The sequence below is a fragment of the Nesoenas mayeri genome (genome assembly GCF_963082525.1).
Source record: "Nesoenas mayeri genome assembly, chromosome: 24".
Taxonomy (NCBI): domain Eukaryota; kingdom Metazoa; phylum Chordata; class Aves; order Columbiformes; family Columbidae; genus Nesoenas; species Nesoenas mayeri.
The window spans coordinates 3,482,150-3,505,292 of NC_137546.1; the positions used below are offsets into that span (position 1 = coordinate 3,482,150).

Below are 23,143 nucleotides of genomic sequence, written 5' to 3' on the forward strand. Positions count from 1 at the left end.
TCAAGCCTCAATATTTTACAGTATTACCTGTAGTAAGATACCTGTGTTAGTCCTGGGATTGACTGATGAGATAACATAGAGCATATGCACCCAGTAAGTTCGTCTATAACCTAAAGAGGTTCAATTAACTTATTAATAAATCATGCAAGCCATATTCTTGTGTTGATTCTCACATGTTATCCATATTTTTGGAAGAATGGATGGTTCTTCAGACTGCTCATTATTTTTCTTTCATCCAGCTATAAAAGATCTGAAAGCAGATCCACTCTGCATATAAAAACGAGGAGCCAGTGACAGTGTATTTGAGTTGCTGGCACCCTCTTGTGGCAAATACTTAAAAAATAAATTTGTAAATAGGGTGAAAAAACTCCTTGAGATACTTCTGAGGTTTGTTATATTGCATTATAGTGATGAATACAATATGGAGGACAAAAAGTCACCCAAGGACCTTTATGCTATCACTTGAAAGTTTTCTCTTTCCCTCTAGTCAATGAATAGGATCCATCTTCTCTGGCCCTTAACCGCTGGCTTCCTAAAGCAAGTTCTGCAGATTCTATGAATTCTGTTGTTTTAAATGCAGACTGCTGGCACTATTTTTTTTTTTCTGTGTTTCTGAAATTTTTGTCTTTAGTCCATCACAGAACTGCTACTAATAGCAGAAACAAGCGTGTGTGCCCAAATCCTGCAGCTTTAGCAGACAAGTATTTCTAATTGTGTCCATCAGGTGGCAATGTAACCTCACTCTTCCTTTCTGCTTTACAGGCTGGCTCCTGCCCTGCGGCTGAAAATGCAGCATCTCGGGAGCCACTGGTAAGTTCTTCACCAAGCAAAGTATACTTTTTTTTTTCTGATAATATAATATAAGAGTTTTTCTCTTTGCTGCATCATTTTGCATCATTGGTTTTGCTTTTGTAAGGAGCTGGTGCTTTGTGAAAAAGGTGTAAACTGCCTTATGGTGCCCCACTGTTGACCTCTGACCTGCAGCCATAATCTCTCTCTGTCTGGGGTTAGACATGGGTCATCTAGGCCACTGAGTTGTCCTTGGGCATGGACTGCGGGTCCTTTGTGTCTGCAATGTATGTTCTTGACCAGTGCTTATTTAGTAAAGAGTCTGAAGAAAGTGGTTTGGGTTTTTTTTTGTTGTTTTTTAATATTAAACTCTCACAGCCTTTGTCACATTTGCTTAGGAGTCATTATTGCTTCCAGCTGAGTATCTGTAGAAGCCCTATTAAACGAGCAGTTCAGTTCTGTGAGCCAGATGACCAAACATCCACCACACTACTGCAGCTTCTCTGCAGCGCGGGTCGTGCACGCTGCCTTCTGCTGCACGCAGGAGGTGTTGGTCCGTAAAGCAGACTTGTAGGCACATGGCACCATGTCATAAAAGGTTTATGGAAACACCAGAACAAACCGTGGCGTGACTCCAACAAATGACTCTGGATGGGAAAGCTCAGGTATATTATTGCTGACTTCAAATCTGGTGTTAAGCAGTTGGAGAAGACTTACAGAATCTAGAGAAGGGAAAAAGCATCTCAGGACCAAATTCTGCTCTGTACACCCTCACCTTTTTTGACTTAATTGGTGATTGAAAGTACTCAGCGTTTCATAGGACCGAGACCTATTTGGAACACATCAGCGGTGTTACGCAGAAGTATGAGAAAGCAACAGAATTAAAACATCTTGCATTGTATCAGTAGATGTCATTATAGGCTGAAACTGGTTTATTTGTGATTCTAATGGGCACTATATCCTGCAGGGTGCTGAATACCTTCTGCTTTGTGCTCACTGGCATTGTCTTCCATGTACTATGTACCCCACAGCCTGGGAATCCAGGAGAAATGGTGATTTCTAGTTCTTTGCATGAGGACTTCAGCATTCTGTGAGATGGTGCAGCAGCACAGTCTGACACATTGCACCATGTCTGGTATTTTGGGTCTTCAGGGCATACCTTGCTCAGGTTTATGGCCTTACTGAGGCCGTCAGAATGGAGCCCTGCAAATTCATGCCACGCTCCTAATTGCTCTTTCTTCAACCCACTTTTGATGTTTTGAACTACCAGACTGGACATAAGGGACTCCGTGTCCATGCCATTAATCCCTTGAGTTATCCAGTGTCCTTACAATAAACTGTCCCAACTGAAAAATGCTCCCTAATAAGAGGTCATTGTGTTATAGAACTGACAGTGGAGAATGAGTTGAAGGGGGATGGGAAAAGCTATAATTTTTGCAGCAGAGAGCGGACACTCATTTCCCTAGCTGTCGGTCTTGGCCCATTAAAATTTGCCGTGTAGCTCCATAGTGGGAAGTGTAACCTTGTGTTAGCAGAGTGTCAGCATCTCGCTCTGCTGCTGTTTACAGCCACGTTTGTCATCGTCAGTGCGGGATCAGCTTCTCCTTGAGTCCGGCTTATCAGTGAACGCCGCTGCATCCCCTTCTGCTGGTATGTGCAGCCACCTCTGATAATCCTCTGAACACTTGTGGAATTGGAATAGGTTTGTCTTTTTGCAGCCATGCTAAGCAAAGTCTTGGGCTGTGCAAAAGATGTAACTGCACAGGACAAACCCTCTTTCTGTGAGGTTAAAGTGTTCAAAGATCCCCTTTTCTTCTTGAATCTTTGTTTCTTTGGTCTAAGTTATCTCTTTAGTGTAATTACATCCTCTTTTCTGCTTCTCTTTCTAGCTTTCAAGACACTTTCTGGCAGTGTCTTGTAGCTTTTTAACCATACTGTGCTGCTTTTGAGATGTTTTTAAAAGCCTGAATATGTTTGTTATTGGCATTTGCGTTTTGCTGAATCTGCTGCACTCTAGATTCCAGCTATGAAGGTTATACATGCCAGAGCCCCTCACATGGGCCTGGGTTGTATGAAAAACCCAAGGAAGCAGAGTTTACAAGTGAGGCTTTTCCACATGCTGCTTGTTTGGTTGGTTGTTTATTTTTCCTGCCACAAAACATCCTCGTTCCCTTGCTGGTGCTTGGTGTCTGGAAGAAGTACTAGCTGTAAATATAAAAGTACTGGTTGTAAATGTAAAACACTCTCTTGGTTTCTCACTATGTTACAAAATCCCTGGATCACTCTATGAGGAGCAGAGTATTTTCTTTTGGAGGATTATTTAACTTTTCTTCTTTTAGTTTTAGCATGTGCTGTTTCTTTCTGTTTCTTGCTGCAGGTGATAGCAGTTAACGCTGAAATCTGGACATTTTATTCCCTTTTTTACAGGCTGTCGAAAGACACAGGCTAACAAGAATTACTGCTGCTTCTATAGCAATTAGTGTAGAGTTTGCTGGTATGTGCTGGAGACCTCGTAGCTTTTCCCCACCCTTTGTTAAACTGATATTCAGATTTTTAAGGGTCATGATGGTGGCGAGAATACTTTTAGCAACGCTCATTGTGCAAACATCATAGGGTACTCTGCTGACATTAATTATCGTGTTTAGGGAATATGTCTGTGTTCTCTCAATATTCTAGAAAAGCTAATTAAGATATGCAGGTTAACTGTTTAGCCAGGTTCACCCAGCAAGTTGGTGGTGTAGGTGTGAGACCTCATCTATTGGCCTGGTCAATGAGATCATTTCTGTTTCAGGAGGTTCATTCTGCCCTTTTATGTCTTTGGAAAAGCCTCTAGCTTTGCGTGTGCAATACATTTTTTAAAAAGTGATTGTGGTATGCTGCTGCTTCTTCAGTTCATCCTTCTTCTGGTTTTGACTACTCTTCCGGTGATTGAGGAATAAATGGAGAGCAGAAAAAAGACTTGACATTTCTGTATCCATCACATATCCATAGGCACAAAGTCAGTATGTCCATGCTGAACACATTTGGTATTTGTATCCATCTTTGATTTCCTGAACCACCAGTTGAGATCTCAAATTGAAGCCATGGTGTTTGGGCTTAATTATGGACATATTTAGTTCCTCTAGATTTTTGGTGTTCAGTTGCTAGGTTTCCTTGGAAGTAAACCAGTAAAATTTGTGATATATGTTTATAATGGATAAAACCTTTGAAACTGAAATTGGACAGAGTTAACTTACCCTTTTCTCAGCTGCCTGGATTTGTGTGCTTAGTATTCAGTGACAAACAATAGAATTATTAGATCCTTTGTGTTCTGTTGCCTCCTTTTAAACCTTATCAGTTCTGTTGGTTGAAGAGAATTTCATTTAGATTTCTGAGGAAGGAGCTTTGCAATCAACACTTTGAGTTTGGCTGCTTTTAGCTCTAATTAGTGTAATTAGAAGTTGACGGAGCCTAACACTAACAATACTGTTGTCTTTAACCATGTGAGCAAAACAATGAGTGGGAATGAGGAAAGGTTACAGAAGTGTGTCATAACATTTGAGAGAGCTTGTTAGGGCTAATGTTGGTTAAGAGTACTCAGAATCCACTTCTTGTGAACAAATCTTTGGGCACACTGAGAATCTGTGTCCCTTTTCTTATGAGACAGTAGATGCTCTTCCTGCCCTATCATACCCTATGGAAAATGAGATACATGGGAATTGTTTGAAGATTCTCCTTTGCCTGAAATTGTCATTTCAAATGAAGATAAGAAAGGTCTTTTCACCGAAAAACCCGTACTTTGTGTTCTGGAACACATTCTTATGCAAGGGATACCACGTAGCATCCTTATTCTTTCTTTTAAAGTTTAAATATCCTAGTCTAAATTTGCAGAAAAAACGTGATTTTTTTCTGAAGTACTTTTGTTTCCAGAAAAGATGTGAGGGACTGCAGCGTACTGGAGGGACACTCCTCTTGTCACACTTGTGCTTTCCCTTTTCCCACCCTTTATTGTTTAAGACAAGATGCATACCTGTTTACCGTACAAATTTTCTGTCTGCCACAATGGGTTTGTTCAGAGTGGTGGCCCACACTGAACGATTCTCTAAAAGTAAATCTATCCAGAGGGAATTTCCAGACAGCCAGAGTCAGTAGGCAACTAACTTACAGCCCCCAGCGAAACATTAGTCAGGATAATTTACCACTGTCAGCAGGAGAGGGACTATCAGCTCTGTGACCTCCTGTGCAGGCAGCAACCCTTGTGGTGCGATAATGCTTCGGTTTGTTTGGGGAGGTCCTGCGCGTGTTGCTGCGCGTTCCCAGTGCTGGACAGTGATTCCATCAGGCTCTGGAGGGCAATTGCTATGCAGATTTTGGTTTTAGTGGGCCTGGAACAGGGAGCCAGAGGGGTGCTGCTGCATTACACAACACCCCTTGGTTTGCTGCAAAGAGAATTCTGTGGTTTACTAAATGGGCCTCTCTTGTGTTTGACCTTCTGATAAGTTTGAGATTATCGGGCTTTTGCCTGGTTTTGCCTCTTACTTCTGCATGCCCATTGACTTCTTTTGTTGTTCATGCAAAATGTACTTGCTTAATCTGTCAATTCCTTTTACTCTTGTAATTTAGACAAATATATTAATATGCGCAAAACATGCAGATTCAAATGTACTTACTGAGCATAGTTAAAGGAATATTGTCACATCAAATTAAATTGCCTGTCTGAGGTCAATGGGAAAGTTTTATTGGAATTCCTTTAAGTCCCAACTTTAAAGGAGGGTGGACTGTAATAGTTTGGGATATAACTTCTGTTGTAGCATTATATGTTAACGTATGAAAGCTAGAAACTTGCAGTAGTTACAGGCCAAAGCAGGTTAAGACCCATCAGACTGTACAAAATGTAATAATGGCTTTGCCTGTCCCTAAGAGCTTACAGGTTGAATGACACTTTAGAGCCAGTGGGTGAGGCAGCAGAACAACCAGCAGGGGTACAGTCATCTTCTATTACTGGCAGTGCGGTGAGTTAGCAGCTTATAATCTTCTCTATGCCCTTGTGCTCTGAAAGCAATTCCTGCTTGCTTTTCAGACAAACCAGCATTACTGCTCAGAAGGCTTTTAAGATGGATATTAAATAGTTTTAATATTCTTAAGTTGTTCTTTACAAAACATGCAAGGAAATTAAAGCATTAGGAATCAGGTTAGAATATTTTTTAACAGTAGGTATGATTTGACTTCCGGGATCCCCAGATCTCTCACTCAAAATGAAAGGGAAGCTACAGTGCTTTGTGACATCGCCAAAAAACACTGGCACCTAGTTAGGAAATACTCAACATTACTTGAAATTTTCCCTTTAAGAAAAATGAATTTAGGTTTTTTTGTTTATGTTTGCGTGATGTTTTGGAGGTCTAAACATGCTACATCTACAATCAATTTGTACAGATCATGGACTGCTATCAGCTGGCTGTTCTGAACCAGCTGGCAGCCCAGCTCTCTGCCTGCTCAGAAAGACTGGAAGCACTTTGCTGTGTGCGTCCCAGCTGTTGGAAAGGAAACCTATTAATTTCAAACACACAGCAAAGAGGTGCCTGCACAGTGTGCACTTTGGTCACGATAGGTTATGGGATCAAGGTGAGATAACAGTATAATTTCAGCTACATGTATGTGGAAAATATGCTATGTGCAGAACAACTTGTAGAGGGCAGCAATTGCCCATGTTTCTTTCTGCTTAGGGAGAGGAGGAACCAGCTTAAGAACTTCACAGGAGTGGCTGTCTTTAGCTTCTTGAAATAACTTCATGCAGGAGACTTGTTCTTCAGAGTACCTTTTGACCCCACATTATTAAATTCCTAACCTGGAAAGTGTTGCTAGATATTCTTAATTCCTCTCCTACGTTTAATACGACTGAGTGGTTGGACTCCTTTTGCCCGTATCCAGATGCTACCTGTGTCATTGTTACTGCAATCAAAAAAAGTCTAGTGACAGCTGGTGATTCTTACAAGATTCTAACTGCCTATATGTGATAACTTCCCTCGCTTCTTGGCTTCTTCCCACTTTGGAATTCCTAAACAACTTACTGGAGAAGAGACTTTCTCTGCTTTTCGTGTTTCTTGTACTTCTCCCTGTGTCACACTGCAAATCCCACCCAACATCTTAATGTTTGGGGTTTTTTTGTTTGTTTTGGTTTTGTATGCATGTTTACATAGCTCTTCTCCTTGTTATCATTGTACAGAGCATGTCCTCTTCCCAGCTGTGATCCCGTAACACACCACTATTCCTTTGACAATTGCGTTTCTGGAAAAGTAACAATGGAAACATGCATAGCTTTTTAGTAAAAGGATTTTACAGCTGGAGAGAAGCAAGAGAGAGAACTTCATCTCATCAGCCACACTCACAATATGCCCCAGATTTTTACATTATCTGTTTTGTCTTTTGATCAGAGCAGGATTTTCCTCTCCTGCCAGCTTCCTAGTGTTTTGTCAAGAATCTGAATGGCCTGAGTGATGATATTCCTTGGGGTACAATTTCTACAGCAGAGTACATCTTGCTGGAATGGAGTTTCCCTGCTATATAGTGAGAATTTTCTGTGTCTTCCTTCCAGCTTGCTTCTCCTGTTTGTTTTGTGTGCTATCCTAAGTGATTCCTTTCCTGCTTAAGCATCTGCACCCTTCAGATGTTTGCAGACAGTTATCGCATCATTTCTCCTTTCCCCCACCCCCATCCTGGTCTCTTAGCCAAGCTCTACATATTTAGCTCATTTAATCTTTCCTCATAAGTCAAGCCCGTAATTGACAGCTCTGACACGAAGAGTCGCATTGGTTACACATGCTGCCAACAGGATATAAATACTTTCTGTACCGTGATTGAGAATTACAGTCAAGACTGAGACAAGCTCCCCCCCAACGCTGTATTTTCGACAAGCCCTTTCTCAACATCAGGTTGCCACAGTCCCGTAAAGGTGGACTTAGTTCTCACTGGCCTGGGCAGCTACCAAGCACCCAGTGTGCTTCAGAGCAGTGGCATCAGGTCACTTTGGAAATTCAGTACTAAAGCCCCATGGGATTCCAGTCTGATCCTAAATTCTTAGAGGTGGTGTGCATCTCCATACTTCTCCTGCCAGGTGTGCAGGTGCCTCAGGCTGCCGATGGTCATCCCCGCTGAGCTCTGTGCAGCCGAGTGTGTGACCTGAAGCGAGGGGGTCTCACTGTGCACATGCAGAATGGCAGAGGTGTTGCAAGCAGGACCCCACACGCATGTCTGTGTGCAGCTCACAGCTCCAGCACTGCTGGGGATCGGCTGTGCAGACGCTCTTGGCGCTGCCGTTCTTCACTGTCTCTGCCAAGAGGAAGCTCAGGACGCTATCGATCCCACTGGCATAGCTGTGAACAAGTTGGGGTTCTTGCTTATACATCTAGGATCTGGGAAGAGCCTTTTAGTCTTACCCAGAAAGGTATTGCATTGGAAGGAGAGGTAACTCCATGCTGCATGTCCATGTGTTGGTACATACAGATCTGTTTCCAGCTAAACATATTTGGAGGTTACTTTAGGTTACTTGTCTCTTCATGTTTGTTGCACCCCCTTGAAGAAGATAGGTGCAGCTCACAGAAGTTGAGGAACTGGTAAATGAATTGTCTAGCTCCTAATGTTGTATTCTGTGAAGCTTCATATGATACAGCTTCCCCGGCGGGGCTAGTTCACAAACATTACATGTATTATTGCAAAGCATGCAACATAAAGAGAGCGTTTATGAAAGGGAATATCAGAGGAAACATTATAGCAGGGACCTTTATAGCCTTTCCATTATTATGGTTTAAATCTTGACATGGTCTTTATTTGCAGTGACACTGGGACCAGTAAAGAAGTGTTTTTTCTCTTCCCCTCCCCTCCCCTTTCTCCCATCTCCTCTTCATTCTTTTCTTCCACATCCTGTTCTGAAACTGTGGTGCAGAGATACAAATCGTTAAACATGCAAGTAGTCAGAGAGCCAGGTTTCAGTTTGTGTGGAATCAGCCCCTTTTGACTCAGAAGTTGGAAACCAGATGACTCACTGCGATGCATGTTTGTTGTTTTTAATAACTGTCATTTTGCAAAATATGGTCAAAGCTTCAAACCATGACTTCTGGAGTAGGGGTGGTGTGTATTTATTTTTAATTTGGGAGGCTATAAGCTGGAATGTGTTTGTAGCTGCAGTCTTCCCTTCAAATCTGAGATAAGACAAATTAAAGCATTGACAATGTGAAAGATTTCAGAGATTATTTTTTCCTGTTACATGAAAAAATATTTATTTTCTTGATCAATTACTTGAAAAAGCTCCAGGTGCCAAACATCTGGTGAGACTGTAGGCCCTGGTTTATGTTTTTTAATATATACCCAAAGGGACAGGTTTCTTAAAAAGAAATCAGGCAGATGTTTTTCATTTATGGAGTTTTAAAGAATAAATGCCATTCCTGCGTTATCATTCCAATTTCTAACAAAATTGTCATCTATCTCCTTTCTTTTATAAGAAAATAGCAAATGTAGTATTTAGTGGCAGGATTCCTTATCAATAAAATCTCTTAGCAGTATAAAAATATCAAAATATGTACACATTTCATTTTCTAGAGATTTATTACTGCTTGTACAACAGTTTATAAACTATGAGCTCAGTATTAAGTGCTTAATGAGTTTTTTCTGGCTTACTTTCTGATTTGTCTCAAGAAGCCTTCTTTTAAATTGTTGAAGTTCTACAGGTTTTGCAGGTCAGTTAATTCATGGTGTAAATCTACAGCCACTCTGTCACAGAGGAATGGTGGTAGACTGGTATAAAACCCCTATATATGAGAACAGAATTTGACCCTAGATATAAGAACTATATCTAGTGGCCTCATGACAGAGTTTGTCGTGGTCATGGATTTCAGTTCACTTTCAGATTTGGCTGCTTTGTAACCGTTTCTATCATGATTTATATTAGGTCTTTTGCAATTGCTATTGCAAAATGAAGTGCTGTGGTGTAGTCCAAGGGAGGTAAGCTCCTAGCCTACCACAGCCTGTTGATTCTTGTTAGAGAGTAAAAAAACAGCTACTGATTTAAAACAAAGAGTTTAAGCTCAAGTTCTGCTTTTAGATTGAGATTGGCGTCTCTCTAATGGTGAATTTGCTAGGAAAAGCATATTGCTGTTCCTCTGAGGAGCATGGACAAATGTGCTGGCTACTCCTGGACAGCTGTGGTCTACCTTATTCATTATTCTGATCAGGAAAGAAATAGGCTTTGCTGTTTATTTTTTAAAGTGAATGTAATCGCTTGTGAAAGAGAGTGAAGTGATGGCTTTGGAGGCTCAAATCACCTTCTCATAGAACTTAAACTGCAAGCTGTGATAGCAGCATTGCAGGATTCCCCAGCAGCACGGTATGGAAGGGACCCCCTTGTCCCCCAGAGAGGAGAGGAGAATTCAGTCTCCAGCCCATTTGATGCTTGACTTCCCTCTGAAGCTGCCAAGAAGGATGCCAATTTTTCCATTTAGCTGACTATTGTATAGACCTTAAAAGGGAAGGTTTTAATGCAGTTGGCTGCGATATAGACTGTTAAAGGGAAGTTATTTATTTTAACTGGCTGCTGTATGGATTATTACAAGGGCATTCTTTTAGCTGCAGCTGCTATATTGACTAGTGAATGTGCCAGGCTGTATTGCTAGTAGCTGTCATATTGACTGTTACAGAAAAGATCTGTATTTAAGCCATAACACTGCACTGGGATCTCCCAGGCAGGATATTAATGCTAATTCATCTGCTCACCCCCTGCTGTGAGTGTTATTTGTTTAAATCTGTAGAATCCCACAGCGCATTTATATCCTCGCTAGAGTGAGCTCCGTTCCCTGTAATTATTTAACATTATATGCTGATATAAATTGTAACAGTTAAAGAATGGTAATGAGTAGCAAAAAAACACAAACTTAACCTTAGAAATGGCAGAGTCAGCTCTTAAAACAACAGCCAGCAACTTTCACTGTTCTCTGTCTTTTCCCAAGTCCATATGCACAATATTGTGCATACATTATGTGTGTGCATGTGTGTTCATGCTCGCACTGGCAACTGTGCCAGGCAGGGCTGTAATTATGCAGAATGTACTGTGAAACTCATGCATACACTCGTAATTACATCCAGTGCCTACATACAGCAAGTTTTATCTCTCTGCAGTTCTGCTTCTTGATGGGTTGTTCTGATAGGTGATGTGAGTTGGGGCTGCCACACAGACCCAGGACATGGAGCCCCTGGATTCTTCTCACCAGGAACGCGTGTCCGAAGGTTAAGCCGAAAGCCATCGGGTGTCACTGTTGCTCTGTGCAGGCTCAACTGGCAGTGGATTTGTCTGGCAGTAAAAACTGGACTTTGCAAGTAGTATTTTTGGCTATAAACATCTAAGGCATTTGCACATAATTTATATATATAAAGTGCATGTCCATACAGCACCATTTCTGTGTGGGTGGAGCGAGTGGAGGTAGCTCTATTGTGTGTTAGCTGATTTTTTTTGCAGCTTCTGTTGCCTATTATAGCATTCTTGTCCCAAACTGGCATGCAGGATGGCCAGCTATGGCTGAATAGCTGCTGCATCCTGCTCTAGAAGTGACTGTGGTTCAACAGTGGAAGTGACCTGATTCCTGTGTATAATTTGCCTGTGAACATTAAGCTATGGGCAAATTTTTGGTTTTATCATGTGCACAACTGTGGTGTAGGAACAACAAAATCATATTCAACTTAGATTTTTGAAGAGCTTTGGAACTCCCAGGCTTAAAAGGTACTGTAGGAATTTTTTAACTGTAGTATGTGTGTCAAAGCTAATTGAAAAATAAGTGTGCATTAAAACAGTTCATCAATAGCATAAGAGGACTTTCACTGACTTAAAATGGAGATGACAGAGAAAACCCATGAAAATAGCAAATAAAATGTATTTTAAAAAGATGACTTTGTAGTCTCTGTCCCTTCTGATTTCAGGTAGGGAGTAAAAGCTGGCGTAAGAGGAGCTGAGCTTGGACTTGATTTGCAGAGTAGCGTGATGGTCGGTTGGGCTGCGTTGGCAGCATGGACCTGTGCCAGACTTCACCACAATTCATACTGTGTCAGTTTAATAAATGCACTACTTAAATTATGAAATTACAAAAGAAAAAAGAGAATGCACTTATTCAGACTCTTAATACATTAAAAATAAGGCATTAAAACACTGCCTTTTTTTTTCCCCTTCCAGAATCAATAATGAACAGGAAGGGTTGTAGACATTAACAGTCATGGACATTCAAACTCTTATACATAAATTATCTTAGAAAAATGCACATAAGACTTGAATAATGTAAATACATTAATGCATTTAATAATTTAAACATTAAAGCGCATTCAGGAATTCGTGGCAGAAGCTGCTCTGAGATAAGGAACGGTCCTGGAAGTTGTGTGTCCCAAGATCGATGGCTGGTTTCTCCTTGAGAAAACTCTCTGGGGAAGTCAAGCTGTGCAACTAGAGTGATCGTCTGTCCTAAGAAATCCCAGGACATTATCCAGGTCTTTTGCTTTTCGCCTCCTGTTCTCTCTCTACCACATGCATGAACACATATGTGCAGACTATCTCTTGGTCCAGAAATGGCCAGTGTGGATTTTGGCATTTCCTTTTTGCATGTGTGCTGCCATTTGTCTAGAAATTGGGTGAAACAGCTTCAAATAATGAAAGTATCTCAGCTAAAGGCAAAATAGTAGTAAATGCTGAAGAAGCTGCATGCAGGAGGTTCCGTGGTACCGTGCAGGGTAGGAACAAGAACTGTTTAGACAGTATCTGGACTCTGATCTACCAATTCTCCTGGGAGACAGGAACATGGAGTCTTAAGTACCAACAGTAAAATGGAGGTCTTGTTCTTGTAGGACATTGCATGGACCTGTAATTTAGACTCCAGCCTAGCTGTTGGGAAGACAGTGTCAGTTGGAGAGGGGGAGGCTTGAGGAAATAGTGCTCTCCAGGAATGCTTGGCTCTTTCTTGGAGCCCTGAAAATCACAAAGTTGGCTCTAGTGTAGTGACGAGGAAGGGTTTTTCTTTTTTCTTTTCTTGCCTCTCTACTCTTTGGATTGAAACACCATCAGCAGTGTAGCAGCACCTGACTGGCACACCAAGGTGCCCCTCATGCCAGGCGTTTTCCTGAGGATTTTGAGCTGTGTCACTTTTGCTGATGTAATTAAGTTGGAAAGGTGTTGTTTCAACCCCTCATGCTGTTTCCCCTCGGTTCATAGCTTTGCTTTCTTTGCCTCTTGTGCAGGCAGGTGCTTTGGAGGTCATTTGCACCCTATAGCCCCACTCACAAAGTGGTATCAGGTATCTTGCTTAGGCCTAGATACTGATGGAACTAATGATGGAACTAATAAAAAAGAGCTTAGTATGATCCCAAAGGGAGAAGAGTTGGGTTGGTTAATTAAAGGAGCCTGGCACAGGGCACCTAGTAATTATAGGTGCAAGAAGTCTGAATTTGAAGAGGTCTGTGCAGCTGGAGAAGGATAGGGAGGCACCCAGAACTCTGGAGGCTATGGGCAAGAATGCAGCAAAACCAGATCTGGAAATCAGACTCTGGCAGAATTCCTTGGTGAATTCTTATTTATTCCATTTTTTAATGAGGACCTGAATCTCTCCTTATGCATTTATGGTTTTGCATGCACATGCGTATGTACAATTCCAGTTACACCCTATGGCTGAGAGGTTGATTTTATTAAAGACCAGAAGATTGAGAGACAGATGTTTTAAGAGACACAGGCCTTGCCCAATAGTAGTTTGAAATAATTAATGCTGACTGCTGCATTGGTTATATTATCGATGCTACTGGGTCTTTATCTCAAGCATCATCTCAACACCCATGAGTCTGTATCACTGTAGGGCAGAGCTTTTAAAGGCAAAGGGGCTGAGGCCACCAGGGCCTGCTGGGAAATAGCTCCTAAACTCTTCTGTAGGTGTGGGTGGGGAGCAATGCTATGTCATCACATTGCCACCACCAGTGCTATGTCTCTTTATAGTTCAGTTCCTTAAAGCACTGTTTCTCAAACTTAGGTTCTAACCCCCAAAGGGATGCAAGAGACTTCAAAGGAAGTCACAAAGTCACTAGCCAGTAAACAACTTTCTACTTGTAATTGCCATTAGGAGTTCGGTTCCTCCCAGTTTGAAGAGTTAGCATTTATTCCAGTAACTCTCATTTTCCTGAAGGAACTTGCTGCCATTTTAGCTGAGGAATGTGGGATGAGCCACCACAACAGATGAGTGCTAAAGGGAGTCAAGCTTGCATGAAGTTTGAGAAGCAATGCTTTACCAAATTTTATTTTCCAGGGAATGGATCTGTCAACTTTACTTGCTGAAAAACATTAATAAATACAGTTGTTTCATCCCCAGTGGGTTTCTCAGAAGGCCCCATCTGGGGAAGGTAGGACTGGCTGTGCAAAAATGTATCCTTTGTTTTAGTGCTCAGGACTAAAAGATGAGGCAAGCAAACTGTGGCTCTTAATCTAGCCTTAAAGTGGATCACACTAGAAAATGAAACACTGGTTCTAAGGGATCCTAGTTCAAAAGATGAAGAGCACCAGTTTTGTCAAACTATTGGAGAAGATGGTCCACAGAAGAAAACTGCTTTGAGAATTTGACTTGTGTACTGCCTATATGTATGTGCTCCTTGGCTGTACTGAGTGCAAAATAAACAAATGTGAACTTGACACACTTTTTTTTTAGTGTTGCAATGGACTAGGGGAACAGTCATGGTCATTTTTTCTGGATCAGGTGGCTTTATAGCTTCTGATCACCCGTATAAAACCAGAGCTGAATGCCCTCCATTTTCCCATCTCAAGCAGGCAGTACCCTTGCGTACGCCGAATAAATTTTGAGCCTCCCACACCTGAAAGGGAGAAGCATCGCTGGTGGTAGAAAAGGGGTGTGTCTGCTGCATGTGGGAAGCTCCTGCAGGGGATTTTTCATAATCCAGGGCCTGTTGAGGAGAGGGCTTGAGTGATGGGGTGCTCTGGACGTGGCTGCAGGGAAAACAGGAGTGGGTGGGGATCTCCCTAGGCTCTCATGGCTTAACGGCCACATTTAGTGGATTTAAGAGGCATAAGCATTTATAGTAAATTCTACTGCTATACCAGAGCCTGCTTTCTGCGCTTCTAGTTTTGTCTCCATGGGGGTATTCTGTTCTTGGTCCCATTTCACAGCCTGAACTTTTCCCCCTACTTAGAGGATTATATGGGGCAGAGATGTTCTGCCTCTTTATAACTCCATGTATATCTATCTGTGTGATCTCACAGGGGCAAAGCTTTCTGCCTTCCAAAACCCTGCTCTGAAATTGCTGATTCAAGCAGGTAGCAACTTTAGGACTCCTTGCAGAGCAAATGCCTCTTGCGTGCTCCCCTGGCACTGGGATTTCCTCTCTGATTTATCATGCTTGGGTCTGCTAGTGTCCCTTGACTAAACTGGGCACGGTGCGATGGTGTGAAGGTCATTTTATATATGCCATATACATTTCTGGAGACATGGTGGGAGGGTAGGACATCTGAAGCAGCATATCCTGCTGGGAAAAGGAGGAAGAAAAGGATAGTCTGGCTCTTCTTTTTACAGCGTCTTGTGGTGGGATGAAGGTTTTGACAGCCTAATTCAGCATTTAGAGAAAGAACCAAGCAGAAAAATTCCCCCTCACCCACTCCTTGCAGCCCAGCTGTGACAAACTGACAGATAATTAACAAATCAAGACCTCCTATTAGCCTTGTCCCTGATGCATTAAAGCAGCTCCTATGTTGCATGTGTCCTTTAGCAAACGCATGTACTTTATGGCTGCAGAGTGAGGCAGGTGAATCACTTTTAAAAGGCAAAGGATTCTCTGACATGTGAATGCACAAATATTTCCAGGAATGGAAGAAGTTGTCTCTAAAAGAAAATGGTGGGCAGTAGGTGGAAGAGCTGCACCATGACTGAACAGAAGCTACTCCAATGGTACGGGCTGTGTATGGAGTATCTTCTGGGAATATAGGACGGAAAGTGATGTACGGATTTATTATTGGCTCCATCTTGTTTATACAGCAAATGACATAAGTTGAAGCAGCAACTGGTAGGGCATTTTTTTTTAACTGGGACTAACAAAGCTTGTAAAAATTACATGCCAGGAAATCTGCTTTGTGGTAGAAATAGATTTAATGTTCAGACCTTAATATTATGTTGTGGGTGGTGTATTGGTGTCCTTTCCTTTCTGTCCTCAAGTTGTTGAAACTGCATGGGTAAGCCCCAAATAAGCTGCCTTCTCTTTGCTATAGCTCCACTCATTTGGAGAAGAATGAGGAAGAGCGTCAATATCCTTCTAGTTCAAGATGTTAAATAGACACAAGCCGTTGGTTCAGCTTAACACATGTTAGAGGAGAGAGAGAGATCTAATTGCATCAAAGCCACTCTTAAGTTCATGTATGTGGAGCCCATCAAGCTGAAAGCATCCAGACAGCATCTGCTGTTATCAAATCACTCTTGAGTCGAGCTAATTAAAATAGAGCTTCATTTTTCTGAACCATTGTTTGGCAGGAATTCGAAACAGGTCTAACCCAATTTCTGTGTGTTTATGAGCCTTTATTACATCAAAAGTACTTTTCTGTAAATGTACAGGGCAGTGTTAAATGAATTGATCCGCACTGTATCACTGTAGATGCACTATGGACTTCCTAATGATTTCTCTTCTAGCTTTTTCCAGATACAGCCCAGAAAGCTTGCTTTGTCCCTTATCGTGTCATCTTCTTTCTCTCTTTTTCTTTCTGTCTCACTCTCAAGAAAGTAAATGTCCTTGTATTTCTTTCTTTCATATCCTCCTCCTCCACTCTGTTGGGATTTTTGTATTATTAAAACATTTACACATTTGCTGCCACATGCAAATGCAGAATAATAAACCAGGACTCTTTATACTCCAGACAGTAGCAGGAGGGCTCTCACCACTGATTCTTACCCAGTACTCATCCATGTTGACTACAAGGGACAGAGAGGAGCGGAATCTAAACATTGCATTGTTGAATCTGTTTGATACAGGGTTTTTTCCTTAAATTTTTATTTTAAACGTTTTACATTTCAGTGTGCAAATTCTAGGTATCACATTCCTCTTCATAATTTGCTACATACCAAGCACAAAAGTTAGAGAGACGGAGAAATTGTTCCCTGAAGACAGATTGTACTCTTTGGCATCTAAAAGCTAATTCATGAATATTCTCTGTAGAAAGAGAATACCACACATAGGGCCAGTTCAGAACATCTGAGTGTGAGTAGCAGCTCAGTGAAACAGTAAAGTCAGGAAAGCTGTTCCTATGATATTCTTAAGTCTTAAATTTATTTCTGAGCAGTGGATTCGTATTACCAAAAAATGAAGGTAAAGATTAGCATTAGGTAAAAATCCTGACAGTGATCTGTCATGAAATCTTCTCCCTAAAAAGATGGTGAAGACTTTTGGACTTTTAAAAATAGATGGACAAAATACAAATTATTTCTGGAATATAAATATAAGTTTAAATATACTTTGTGTATAATTCAAGGAAGTTTGCTTCTTTTAACTGAGTTAACTTTTAGAGATGAAGCAAAATGTTACTCAGAAGTGTGGTCTTCTGTTCGTTGACAGTGACTCTCTCCTGATTCCTCTTTTAATAAATTCAAGTGAATTTAGTGCTGACAAAAAGCAGCAGAGTCACAGTATTCAGAAACACAGAGCAGAGACCATCTTCTTTTCTGAGATGTTCAAGGTGTACAGTGGGTACTTGTCTTTCTAGCAATTGTCTCATCAATAGGGTCACTTTCCCTGCCAAGGGACATGAGACGATGTCTTTGAGACAAGAATTTTTCATAGAGCACAACAATAGGGGTAAATCCAGATACTCTTACATGCAAAAGTAATTCAAACAACATTTCTGCTCACGTCATGGTGCGTACAGAACGAATGTGTCAGATCTAAGAATATCTTCATAGGCTTCTGAGCATTTCCTACATATACAATCGTTGCTGTAGTTGCTACTGCAGAAGGAAGTTTGCCTTTCTAGCAAGAAATGCTCTCTTTTTTGTTTTACAACAACAAAGTCAAGCATTTGGACTAAGGATCCAAAAGCACAGGAAATGCATCTCTAGGCTCCTCGTCAATTTGGGACCTAATGAAATATAGAAAATACTCAATAAAAGCACCTTTATTACTTTAAATGTTTAAATGTGGAGTTTTTAGCCATCAGGTTAATGTTTTTGTATCATTTTTTGATTTGATTGTGAGCACTTTTCCAGGTATCTCTGCCACTTGAGCACTAATTGGATTTCCACAGATAAACAGTGCTAGCTTGCAGCCCTTACATCACTGTGTTTTTACTTCATCATTATTTTATTTGTTTTTACTGTAAAGGTTAATAAATCTTGGTGTGTTTAGAGTATGAAACAAGGCAGGCAGGCTAAGAACTACAACATGAAGGGGTGAAGTTTTATATGCTCCTTTCTCAAGTCTGAGGGGTGGAAGGAAAAACAGGGTGCCCTTTGTGGTGTTTCTAATGGGCTGCTGGGTATGTTAGTCAGCCAAGTAGCCATCCATAATCCTTAAGATAAAAAGCGTTGATCTCTCCACTAGTTCTCAGACAGAGCTGTAAGGCATTTGAATTGGGTTACCATCGATTTAAGAAGGGGAGAAGACTGAGTAGCATGGGTCTGCTTAAAAATGGATATGTGGGATTTATTTAACTTCATTCAATTTTTTAAAGAAAATTGGAAGCCTTTCAGTGCAAGTGCACCTGAGTTCCCTCTGGACTCTCAAGGAAGTTAATATAGAACTTGCCAATATTTTAGGGAAGAACTAATTGAATGGCAGATTTTAGTCAAGATTTAGGCTGCAAATTAATTTCAATAAGAATTTATCAAGGTCCCAGACATTTGCTGTCTCACCTGTTTGTTCAGGAAAGGGTGTAATTTTTCCTGTTCTCATGATTTCTCGGCAAGCTGTGCTTTCTATCCATGAAGACGGTGTGGAGGGGCTTTTTGGCCTAGCAGGACTGAAACTAGTGCATTTCAAACGCTTCCCTCCAGTTTTGGACTTTTTGGCTTAATAGAAATCGATTCAACAGCCTGTACTTGGGCCAAAGCAGCATTAGAAACTGAGTCTCTTCTGTTACAAAGATAGAAGAATGCCAGGTACAGAGTCTTGAGAAGACTGCAGTGTTATAGGCTCGAGCTTTCCCTTGTGCCAGTTCTCCGTAGCAACAATGGCCATTCTGAAATTGGTGTTAATCCCTTGCTGTGGTACGGATCTGGATTGCAGAGAGATTGTTGATGCTTTCTGCAGCATTTGTCAAGGAAATGGCTGCTTTATTTTTTCCTGAAGTGAGTAACTGTTTATTAATTTTTCAGCACGTAAAGAGTATAATTGTAATAGCTTCTGACATGTACTGGCTTTGCCAAGGTTTAAGGGAAACAAAAAACTGTAGAAGTGCTATCTTGAACCTTCTCTGATTTTGTAGGCCTTCATGGTTTGGACCCAAATTTCTGTGTAGAAACTCAGCAGGAGCAACCTGGGTTGAGTACAGCTCTCTGTAGAACTAATTATCTTGGACATTTTAACTCGCTTTAGCATGGTGGGGTCTTATTCAAATGTTTCAAGAGAGAGGAGCTGGTGATCAATACACATTATTTTTTTTGGTACATACAGTGCTGTATTGGTTGAGCTGCATCCTGAATTTGTCGTATACGCTTTGTTTCTTTCAATAGTGAACGTAACATCCATGAAAAATGCCAAATTGACCCCAGGGGAAAATGAAGTGGACCCGTTGTTTGCAGAATATTTATGGCATGGACAGCTACAGTGGAAATGTTCCTCATGTTTGCCCTTCTATTTTGTTTCACTCCTGTTGTAGAGCAACCGTCCTAAGGGTTGACAGGGAAGCTCAGTTGCTTTTGAGGCTGCTCATGCAGGTTCCTACATATGAAGGAGAAATTCTGTGATGTGAGCTTTCTGTTGAGAACTGGACAAAGACAAGGGACGCAGCTGCTTTCAAATCTATAAAATTATTCCACTTGCAATCCCCGTAGACTAGGCAGCTCTGGCCAATCGGATTTCTTGCCCCTTACTTAGTTTTTCCCTTAATGGGGCAATTAACAGCAGGAACAAAGTGCATGGTCTGCTCAGTCTTTATTATTATGTGTGTTCTAATAAATGTCTAGGAGGCCAGTTGCAGACCAGCACCAAGCACTGTGCAAGTGCAGAGGAAAAGAATGATTCTTGTCCCAAAGAGCTCTAAGTGAGATACTAACTTTACGTAAAGGTGTCCCAGTGTTTTAAGTCCTTCTCCTTTTGCTGTTACTTCCTAACTGTTGTGGTTTACATGATTTATTGTATACCTGTCACAATTTCCAGCTTCTTTAATGTTTCCAACATGAAACCTTTTGTTTGTTAGATTCTGGTGATCCAAGTAGATTCCTCCAGTATGTTATTCATTCTGTCATTCAGATCTTCCATGTGATAATTGTTTGAGGTTTTATTGCTGCAAGGAAAACACGCAGTTTCTAATCTAGTTCTCCCATGGATTAAGAATTCTGTTAAATGGGATTCTTGAAATAGCAGGTTCAAGGAATAATAGCTTGCTGATTTTTCCTGTCCGAGTCATTTCAGTCAAAAACATCTTCATTGCATCTTCCACAGATGGGTTCTACTTGCAGTCGTCTTGCACTGAATCTAAACCATTGTATTACTAGTATTTTCCAGTCCCTTGACTATGGAATTGGAAGGATCTAAGTCTGAACGATGATCCTGTTCTGGTGCATCTATGATTGATTTCGTCTTCTAGAGTCTACCATTCAACAGTGATTTGAAGTACTTGGGCACAATCGTTAGACATGACACGGACATCCTGTCCTTATGTCATCTTCTAGCTCTCTAGCGTGTGAATGAACCTCCAGCAGTCCTTGTCTGCCTTGTAGTTAAAAGAATGAAAATGCAATAAATTACAGCTTCATTGTTTTTTACATTCCACATATGTGAAGATAATAGGGTAAAAGACATTTATTTCAAAAGCTGTTGTATTTGAACTCTTTAGTAATGGCAATATGAAGAGGGTGCTGCCATCCACTCCACTGAAAGCTGTATCATGCATTTTATTTAGTTCTGGAGCCACAGAATGATCTTAGTTCTGCTGTAGTGAGCATCTTGGACACTGAGTCATTACGTGCCTTTGGAGTGATTCAGCTCAACAGCTTGACACTTGCATTAATTTTACAGCACAGAGCCTTGGTGATCTCTAAGCTTCCTTCTGTAAGGAGGGAGAAGCGAGATGTATAAATCGGATACTGTCAGGAAAAGTTATAAAAATCAGATTCTCTTTAATCAGTTTTGACCTTCTGCCTTCCCTCTGGCATCTTTCTGAGGTCCTGTTGAATCAGCTTGTTAACTTTATCATGGCACACTGGCTTCACCCGCACTTGGAACCTACTTGTATGAGCTGCTGACCTTCTAGTCCATACATTATTCACAAAGATCCAGTACATTCAGTGCTGAGGTTATTGCCGGTTTTATGTAAACAGAACTTCAAATAATTTGCTGCTTGTTGGATTGCAAGCGTTATTCCCCCCCAGCTGCACCCACCCCACCTCGCTCATCTTGCTGCAATACCTTCTTTGGTGCTACTGGTGATTAGAGGAAACTTGCAACTTAAAGCTTAGGGAGAGCACAAAAAGGAGTGAGTGCTTCCTCTGAAAGTGAGATTGTATCTTTTCAATGAGAAGTTAAAATGTTTGAACCCTAGATAAAAGGTTCATGCTACTCATTGGTTAAAGTTTGTTATGTCTGCATTATCAGTTGAATACACTTAGTTTGCCTTTCTGCTTGTATTTCGTACATTTTTGCACCAGGTATCACTTCCCCGTAACAGTTCATATTGTATTAAACCTGTTGTTATGAAGTCTCATTTGGAGCTGAATTTCTTTCTGAAATTAAAAAATACATACATAGCACATTTTCTCTGTGTATAAAAACAGCGATTGTAGGTTTCATTTAAAGTCTGTGTAAAAGTTTCTTGTTCTCTTTAGTTTTATGCATGTATTACTTGAATATAATTCCTTTTAAAAAGAGGAATTTTGTCAGGATGTCCACTATGTTTTACATGGAATCAGAAAAAACTGAAGATGGCAGAGATATTTCACTTTGAAAGGTGGCTACTACACAGACGAAGTTGCTACTTTTCATAAGGGCTTTTACTCCATATATCAATGTGTTTTAAGAGAGACTTGGGTCAATAATACCATGCTTTAGAATTCCCTAAATACATATTTACACAATAGACCTTAAAATATATTAGTCTATCATGTCAGCTCCTGTACACTTCTATCAGGGATGTTTTATGTCCTTAACGTATGATACAATAAAACTTTATTTTATATTGCATTTTTCATACAAATTGTATCCTAGTATGCATTGTGGGGTTAAATAAGACTTTCACAAGGTTAAAATTAAAAAAATCTGAAGGGCGCAGGAAAATTAAGGGCTTTGCATAGGAAATATTTATTTTACTGAACAATGGGCGTCTGGATGGAGAGGCCACCGAGCTGAGAGAGCCTGAAAGCTCAGGATCCCTGGAAATAATGAGGTTATGTGAGGAAAGACTGGTTCTGTGCGAATAAAGCAGGTGGAAAGGTCACGTCTTGCTGAACAGCTGGAGGAAGCGTGAGGTGGCTCCTGAACAAAGAACTTGAAAACAGCGACTGTAAGGAGTCACTTTGTAGTGAGAATAGTAGAATAAATGAGGAGAAAGTACAAGACGGCATCTGAAAGCTGAACTGGTGGGTGGAATTGATGGGAGTAGGAGAGCAGTGCACACCGAAGATTCTCCAGCTGCTTCGTTTTGCTGGTTCCAGCGTGCGCGGGGGTCCTGGCTCCGGGAGGCTGGTCCTGCGCCGAGCAGGCACAACACCCTGACACCGACACAGCTCCGCTTGGATTTTTGCTGGCTTTTATCCTTTTTTTTTTTGGTCACCCTGTTAATGTAAATTAAGTAAGGCTTTTTTGTATGTGATAATTATAGATAAATGTATTTAAAGTAGATCTGGATTTTGTAGTCCTCAGGAAAAAGAGGAAGAGTAATTTCCCCCCCCCTTCCCGTCCCTGTCATGTGTTCATTTTAATGAGCAATTTTAAAAAATTGAAAATAAAAGAGGAAAATGAATAGGTGTTGAACCAGCCTGTGATATGTAAATGCCAACTAGTAATTACCTAAAACCTCAATTTTCTTTCTGTTTCATCTTGCAAAACATTTCATTTCCACTGAGTGAAAACACTTCATTCGGGCCCCGCCGGCGCTGCCGCCCGCCCCGCGCGCGGTGCTCCCCGCCGCCGCCAGGGGGAGCGCTGGCGACGCGCGGCCCGCACGGAC

General features: G+C 41.1%; 1 protein-coding gene across 3 annotated transcripts in view; it reads left to right on the forward strand.

Moving 5' to 3' along the window:
* Positions 1-23,143, forward strand: part of PEX14 (peroxisomal biogenesis factor 14) — a 67,073-nt gene that overhangs the window by 3,440 nt on the left and 40,490 nt on the right. For 2 of the 3 annotated variants that reach the window (XR_013923259.1, XM_080358631.1), the window contains exon 2: positions 763-810. Coding sequence is in view for 1 of the 3 variants with exons in the window: in XM_080358631.1 (XP_080214757.1) it covers positions 763-810 (48 nt within the window). In the remaining 2 variants the exon portion in view is untranslated. Of the gene's footprint in view, positions 1-762; positions 811-23,143 lie in introns of those variants that run through there. The other variant, XM_080358630.1, reaches the window with a different exon arrangement.